The sequence below is a fragment of the Olea europaea genome, chromosome 5, assembly GCF_002742605.1.
Source record: "Olea europaea var. sylvestris chromosome 5, O_europaea_v1, whole genome shotgun sequence".
Lineage (NCBI taxonomy): Eukaryota > Viridiplantae > Streptophyta > Magnoliopsida > Lamiales > Oleaceae > Olea > Olea europaea.
The window spans coordinates 12,910,355-12,918,211 of NC_036241.1; the positions used below are offsets into that span (position 1 = coordinate 12,910,355).

At 33.8% G+C, this 7,857-nt stretch overlaps 1 protein-coding gene across 1 annotated transcript; it reads left to right on the forward strand.

Annotated features, from left to right (window-relative positions):
• The first annotated feature begins 4,900 nt into the window (after positions 1 to 4,900).
• Positions 4,901 to 6,572, forward strand: LOC111394701 (NAC domain-containing protein 104-like). Its single transcript, XM_023020645.1, has 3 exons — positions 4,901 to 5,314; positions 5,902 to 6,164; positions 6,270 to 6,572. Exons 1-3 carry the CDS (start codon positions 5,152 to 5,154, stop codon positions 6,423 to 6,425), a joined length of 582 nt encoding a protein of 193 aa, XP_022876413.1. The 5' UTR covers positions 4,901 to 5,151; the 3' UTR covers positions 6,426 to 6,572.
• Positions 6,573 to 7,857: the final 1,285 nt, after the last annotated feature.

Here is a 7,857-nt window from a genome sequence, read left to right on the forward strand (position 1 = left end):
GACAAAGCCGAGGCAAGAGTTGGACTCTTTGTCCTTAAGTCGAATTTGCCCCGCAACGGTGCCTACGGATTTCGGCAATCGACTCCCAAGATACAACGGCTACACTTGTGTTTGTAGCACTCCAAAACACAAGTACAACGAACCAAATGTAGGCTTATGTACTCCAAGGATGGAATGAAAGAAAATCAAAATAAATGAAATGATTTTGATTTTGGATAGAAGAGAGGATGAGAGACGTTTTTGAATATCAAACTGTGAGGAATAGGACACCCAAAGGGTCCTATTTATAGACCATGAAAGGGTGTGGACGAAATGGTTGAGGCCAAACCATGCACCCTTTCCAAACAATGCACCTTTATGAAAAGGTGTCTATTCACTAATGGTTGAGGCCTTTTTCGTAATTTCTCATTCATTCGATATTCAGGTCGATCCCCGTTTGTGCGCCTCGAAGCGGCGAAGTGGCAAACAATTTTGCCTAAACGGATTGAGTCGAGTTTTTGAATATTTGGCCGAAGTCGATACGAACTTTAATCGATTTTCAATTCTCGATTTATTTAACCAATATCCAACACAAGTAGCAAATTGACTCTCAATATTTAAAAAGAGTATGTTAGTGATCAACATTTCATGGTAAAGTAAAACTAGGGATGTTAACGAGTCGAGTCGAACCAAGCCGGCCTGCGACCTGAAACTCAATGCTCGGGCTCCACTCGAGCAAAATAGTTCGGACTTTTTCCGGGCCCGAGCCAAGATTTAGCTCGACCAAAAAATCTAAGTTCTACCTGAACTTTTGGGTCAGGCCTTATTTTTAAGGCAGCAACATGCTACCTTTTGCAACTTCAAATTTTAAATTTTTTTAGCTAGCTCGGCTAGGCTTGAGCTTGGGTTGGGCTGGGTTGGCTTGGACTTTTTTTTCAAGCCGAGCTTTATAGAGGTTTTACTCTCTATAAAATAATAATGGAAAATTTACATAAATCCAGGTATTTAACCTTTCAAATTCAAAATTTAGGGTTGAAGTTTACTTCTACAAAAATCAAGTATTATATGTAATTTATCCCCAATTCAATTAAAAACCCTAATCATTTCCCCCATTTTCAATTTTCAATCCAATTAAAAACCCTAATCATTTCCCCCATTTTCAATTTTCAATCCTGTCTCTCTTCCCTCTCTCTTCTCAGTTCTCATGTTGACTTCTCTTCTCTCTCTACCCTCCGTCGATAACCATCAATGTTGAGGAGCGCCGCCACCAAAGATGTGAGGGTAGAGCGGCAGTATATTTGCTGCAGTGTGGCGCCATTGCAGTTGGCGATATGAGCGTTCTTGCTGGTCAAAGCCACACCGTCGATCTGAGCTATGAGCATCGTAGTCAGCTCTCACAGTGGCCGCGCATGGCATCGTTGTGACTGGTTGCGCAGGAAGAGGTTTTCCTTGTGATTTTTCGACATTTTTTCTTGCGTTTTTGAGATGGTGGTTGCGCAAGCGAAGGTTTCTACTGTGATTTTGTGGTGCTGTGCAATGGTTTTTCTTGTGATTTTTGGACATTTTTTGTGCTGTTTGAGGTGGTGGTTGTGTAGGTAGTGATAGTGTGCTATGGTAATAGTGGTGGTGGCGAGTTTGTGGATTCTTGGTGGGGGCGGTGGTTGGGTGTGGTGTAAATGGAGATAGAGGATATTGTTGTGGTGTGCTGTGGTTGGTGCGGTGTGCAGTGGTGGTGTGTTGTAGGCATGGTGGCGTGGTGGTGTTACGGGTACGGTGATACAAATGATGGTGGTGGCAGGAGACAGTGGTGCTCATGTTAGTGAGATGATGGTGGTTTTGGAGGCGGTGGTGCCCAACCATTGTTGTGTTGCTGTTGATGATGATGGCGACAGTGGTGGTTGCGGTAGCAGTGATGGGTGGGGGTTTGTGACCAATAATTAGATATCCGTGACCAATTATTTGGACGTCTGTGACCAAAAATTATTGGTCGATCAGTATTAGGGTTGGGTGTTTGGTGCATATGACCAACAATTTTGTTTTTTGTGATTAAAAAATAATTTGTGACCAAGAATATGTGACCTATAGATAAAATGTAACATATAATTTGAATGATTCGTAACTTCGAAATAATCTATGATCTACAAAATTTTTTATGTGTAACCTCGAAACAATCTATGACCAATTAAGTTGACGATATGTGACCTGTAAATAAATCTGTGATCTATAATTATGAATCTATAACCATTAATCGAATAATCGTGACTTTATTATATTTATTTAATAAATATTTTTAGTTAATTAATTAATTAAAAGATTATTTTTGCATAATGAAACTTGTAGCTTGAATTTTGAATTCGACATAATTAAAACCTGATTTGTGAACTCTTCCCAATAATAATATTGGGATCAAGAATAAGTATTACTTTAAAGTAATTACTAACACAAATAAATGAGTAAGTTATTGATCGCTACAAAATGCGGTAGATGTCTGCATCATTTGAATTTTCTAGTCAAAATGATATAATAATGGAATAGCTTACGAAAGAAGTGATTGTTTAAGAAGTACTGAATATGATTACTGTTGATAATCATGATTTATTTGTTTGATCCCAATATTTTTGAAATATATTTTTCTTTCCGTTCTCTTCAACTACACATTTTTCAATAAAATAATATTACACGTCAGTTTAAATATTTTCTTATTTTTTAACCACACATTTTTCATCAATCTGCTATTTGAAAATGCATTCTTAGCTCAAAAATGGGGCTTAAACAGGCGCTAGATGTGTTATCTACAGTTTCTTGAAAAAAAGCCAAATAAAAAAAAAAAAATCTAATTGTTGTAAATGCATTGTAAGAAATTAGGGATGATATTAAGCTCGATCCACGTACAAAAAAAGCAAGCAACTTTAGATGCATATTTTAAAAGAAGAATTGAATAAAACAAATATAAGTCGCTAAATAAAATTTTATGTATTTAACTAGTTATTATTTTATATTTTCGTTAGGCTTAAATAATTTTAAATAATATTATTGTCTTATACATTTAACCAGATTGTTAATCTAGTATATTTATCCGAATCGGACCCATTTTTTATTATTTAAATGAGGTTATTAATTTATCGAGGTTATACTGTAATTGCAAAATTTGTCTCCAACATCAAAATCTCTATTAAATTGTTGTGGCCCTCAGGTGTCTAATTTTATAAATCTATGTTTCATTTACCAACTTGGACCAGTAACCAAAAACATACGAAGTAAGACATTTTATTAAGACCTCGTAATTTTTAAGAATCGGGTTTTGCGTAGAATTGGACATATTAGTTCTTGTAGAATACGAAGGGGAGTTAATTATGTTCAAGCAAATTATAAAAATATTGTTCCCCTAATTACAAATGTACGAGATTGGGTAATTTCTTAGTCCTCAATCTATACTTACGGATTCTAGAGTACGAGAAGAGGAACACCTTTCGTACCTATTATATAGCAGAAATGATATTCATATAGTAGAAGATTAAGGTTTGCAACGAGTAGAAATCATGATAACGTATAGGTCCCGTGAAAGTTAGAACCTTTCTTGTTTCCAATAGCTGACTGTGTAAATATATTTAAAAAATTAAGAATAGTTAGAAGTGAGCACGGTCTAATTCAACTTGGTATTAAAGAGAATCGAATCGAATTGAACCAAGTATCTATGAGAATCTTAATAATGAAATTATTGGTTCCATATCCAACTATGGAAGTGAACCGAAACCGAACCAATTGGTTTCTATTCTATAAAAATAAAATATAAAACTAGTTGTTAGGTTGAAAATAAACAAAAATAAAATATAAAATCACTTGTCCTTCTTATATTCTAACAATATAAAAAATCAATTTAACAAGGCTACAAACAAAAATCCACTCCAAAGTTCAAGATCAACTCACAAAGGCCATAAAAATGATATACTATTAAACACATAATAAGCAGTAAAACTTCGATTGAAACTCAATTCTTAAGAAAATTCATATGATAATAATCTGATTATCTTTATTAATTCTTAAGGTTCTTAATTCTTGATGGTCGATCACTGTGAAAACAGCAAGAAATTTGAATTATAATTAAATATTGAACTATATATATATATATATATATATATGTTTATTGCGTTGCATTAAAGTTATGAATTTGTAAAACATTTATAAAATTATTTAGACTTGAATTTTAATTACCCATTAAAGGAAAGAAGAAGCGTATAGAAAATTAAATTTTAACATGACATAATTTTGGGGTCTAATGTTAAAAGATTTAGTATATCTTGATGCAAGTAAAAAGAGAAATTTGGAAAAAACGAATTCACTATTGGTTTTCAAAGCAGAACCAAGAATCCAATCGGAATTGATTGGTTCTCAATGTATGGTCCCAAAGTCGGCCCAACTATTAGAGGAATTGAAACTAAACTGACCGATTCTATTAGACTTCGGTTGGGTTCCACCGATTTCGGGAGAAAGTGCCCCCCTATAAGAATATTTTTTTATTTTATTTAAAGACTTAAGACTAACTTACTACTCACTCAAAAAGTTAGGGATCGCAAATGCCATGCTCCCTCATACAAAAAAAAAATAAATATGAGACTTGCAATTGCTTACCATAACAGACTCTTGCTATACGTAATTTAATAATCACCTGCTATGTGTATATCACATAGAACGACCGTCGTAGTATACATCAAATAATGACATGCCATGTGCATGCTATGTAAGACGACTGTCGTAATGAGCATTTGCGCAATTACGAATAGCATTACTTTAGAAAATAAAAAATACACACCCTACCATGTCCTATCCCACTCCATCCCTTACGGTAGGTCCCTACGTCCCATTAGTCCCATATGAAGAAAACCTGTTGCTTGGAAAGCATCCAACATATATATCCCGTTTTCTGCCGTCTGTGAGAGCTGCATCCACACTTTTAAATGCCAAAAACGCCAAAACTAGAAGAGCATGTTTCAATCTTGATGGTGGTGTTGATCGAAAAAAACCCATCCTTGTTTCTCACGTCAATCCCTTTCTCTCTCCTCTTTTTCGTACCTATAAATATATCAGTCTCTACCAGTATAGTCTCGTCATCATTCTTCTTCACAGTATTCCTAAGTATACATATTCTTCTTCATTTTGGTAGGTTGATCACTAATGGGGGATAACAATATGAATCTGCCACCAGGTTTTCGATTCTATCCAACTGATGAAGAGCTTGTGGTTCATTTCCTCCATCGAAAAGCAGAACTCTTGCCTTGCCATCCTGATGTCTTTCCGGATCTTGACCTTTATCCCTATGATCCATGGGATTTAGAGGGTAAAACCAATTCTTATTCTTTTCTTATTCGCGTAAAAGTTATATTAGAGAAGCGACGAGTTTGCTTAGCCTTTGTTTGTCAACCATTCTACCAAGTTATTTTTTCTACAGTATTCATTTTCAATCACACATTCTTCATTTAATAATATTACACATAAATAAAAAAAATTTCCTTCTTTTTTAACCACATATTTAAATCATCAATCACTGTTCCACAATACACTTTTTGAAATTAAAGGGGCACAAACAGGCCCTTATTCAATTTATTATTCAACACTCTCCTCAATCTACGCTTGCGGGCCACATTCACTTTTTATCGAACCACCAAATACATGCACAATTTTTCATAGATAGACATCCGCTCGACTTGAATACCAAAAATATTATTATTTTATTATTGAAGATATTCAATCCAAAAATTGGATCAATTACATTTTGTTCAAACACAATGGCCCCAATTGGCCCTCAAGTGGCTCTCCCTATCGACCTCTTATGATACTATGTTGAACTAGCTCAACTAAAAACTTAAATATTCAGTGAAAGTGGATATATTACTTATTTAAATGTGTTTTTTCTATGTGATGTAGGTAAAGCAATGAAAGAAGGCAACAAATGGTACTTTTATAGCAGAAGGACACAGAGTAGAATTGGTGGGAGTGGATATTGGCAAGCTGTAGGAATTGATGAACCAATTTACAGCTCTAGTACTGCTAACAAAAAGGTTGGGATGAAGAAATATTATGCATTCTACAATAGCGAAGGTGTCAAAACTAATTGGATGATGCAGGAATATGGGATTTCAAACTCTTCTTCTAGTAGGAGATCATCAAGAAGAAGAAATTCCAGAATAGTAAGTACATATTTATATAATTTTTGTAATGTTGCTTATCTATGGAATAACATTTTATTTTTAAATTTTTTGAGTAAGAAAAATTCTTATTATATTTTCTTGTAGGATTACAGTAACTGGGTGGTGTGTCGAGTGTATGAGCGTAGTGGGGACGATGACGATGATGATGACGACGACGATGAAGACGGGCAGGAACTTTCATGCTTGGATGAAGTTTTCTTGTCGCTTGACGATCTTGATGAAATTAGTTTGCCAAATTAGATCCAAAAATTAAATTTCGGAATCTAATGCCCCGCTTTTGTAGAATTTTCACAAAATGTTGTAGCATATTAATTCAATATATTTATGATGGGAATCTGTACTTTGGACGATAAATATGTAATATGATCTTTTAAATATTTATGCTTAGCCGATGATATGACATATTAATGAAACGTAAAATCAATAAATCAGAAATCCATGCACAACCAATCACATGCAATGTAGTACTAAACTGATAATTATATGCCCCACAGTTGCTTCAAACTTGTGTACACTCGATTGATCCATTTTCATGATTTTGTTGGGGGGCTTTTGAGCATTTTCTTATTTTTGGTGAGTAGACCTTTTAGCTTTTTGTGCTATGATAGATATTTGCTAGTTGCCTTGTACCACAAAGCTAATTAAGGAACTATATTTTTCTATTTGATGATTGATTATGAAAGCATTAGTCATTTGTGAGGAAAGCATGCACCCACAAGCTTGAAAATATGTCCATCAATCAAATAAATTTGTTTTATATTATAATTTATTCGAAGTTAGTAATTGGTTTAATTTAATTTGTGTTGGCCTAACTAGTTTTCATCTCAATCTCAAATAAGATTGCTTGACTCGCGTCAAATTGAATAGTAATGGATTTCATGCGTTCATATTTTGATCAATTTGACCTTAATTAAAGGGCGTTGGGAGATTATATTGAAAATTCAATCTAAAAGAGTTCGATTAGACTTGAATAAAATAAATTTGGTAAAATTTATATTCATGAGAATCAATATTTTTCCTAATCGATTGTGAAACAAACAACTACGTGTTATAGAGGTTCGTATTCGACATAAAAATCGCTTTACATGTCTTTATTCAACCCCTACACTGTTACTAAATAAAGAATTTACCATTATCAAACAATATTTCCTCATTACAAAGACTATGCTCCACCACCAAGAGCACAATTCCTTCATGTAAGTACTACTCATTCTCTATAAGTAGTAACTTTCATGCAACTAGCAACTACTTATATTCATCTAAATTGCAATTAATCTATAGCTTTGAATCCATCCCTTTTTTTGTCCTCATTTTTAACTCATTTTTTTCATAGAAAATTTTAACTATACATTTCGTGGAACCTAACGACCACACTATTCATCAACATTTATCAAAATTAATTAATAAAAATTATGATATTTAGCTGTACCAAACAAGGGTTCTCCTTTTCCACTTTCGACAAGTTAACGACTACCTTTGAAATAATTATAGAAGTTGATGTAAAATGAAGTAATGTTGTATTTTGTTAAAATTAAGATTTATACGTGTAGTCTAATCTAAGAGGTTAAGTTTTTGGATAAGTTTGTTTTATATGGTATCAAATCATAGCAAAAGACCTAGATTTGATTCTCGATGGCGACCTATTTATTAAAAATTGTACACTTGCGAGGTT

Excerpts from the sequence above, each read along its gene's own strand:
- LOC111394701 (XM_023020645.1), top strand. The coding sequence starts at position 5,152 with ATGGGGGATAACAATATGAATCTGCCACCAGGTTTTCGATTCTATCCA. Across the intron at positions 5,315-5,901 it reads TGATCCATGGGATTTAGAGG|GTAAAGCAATGAAAGAAGGC; the intron begins GTAAAACCAATT and ends TATGTGATGTAG. Across the intron at positions 6,165-6,269 it reads GAAGAAGAAATTCCAGAATA|GATTACAGTAACTGGGTGGT; the intron begins GTAAGTACATAT and ends ATTTTCTTGTAG.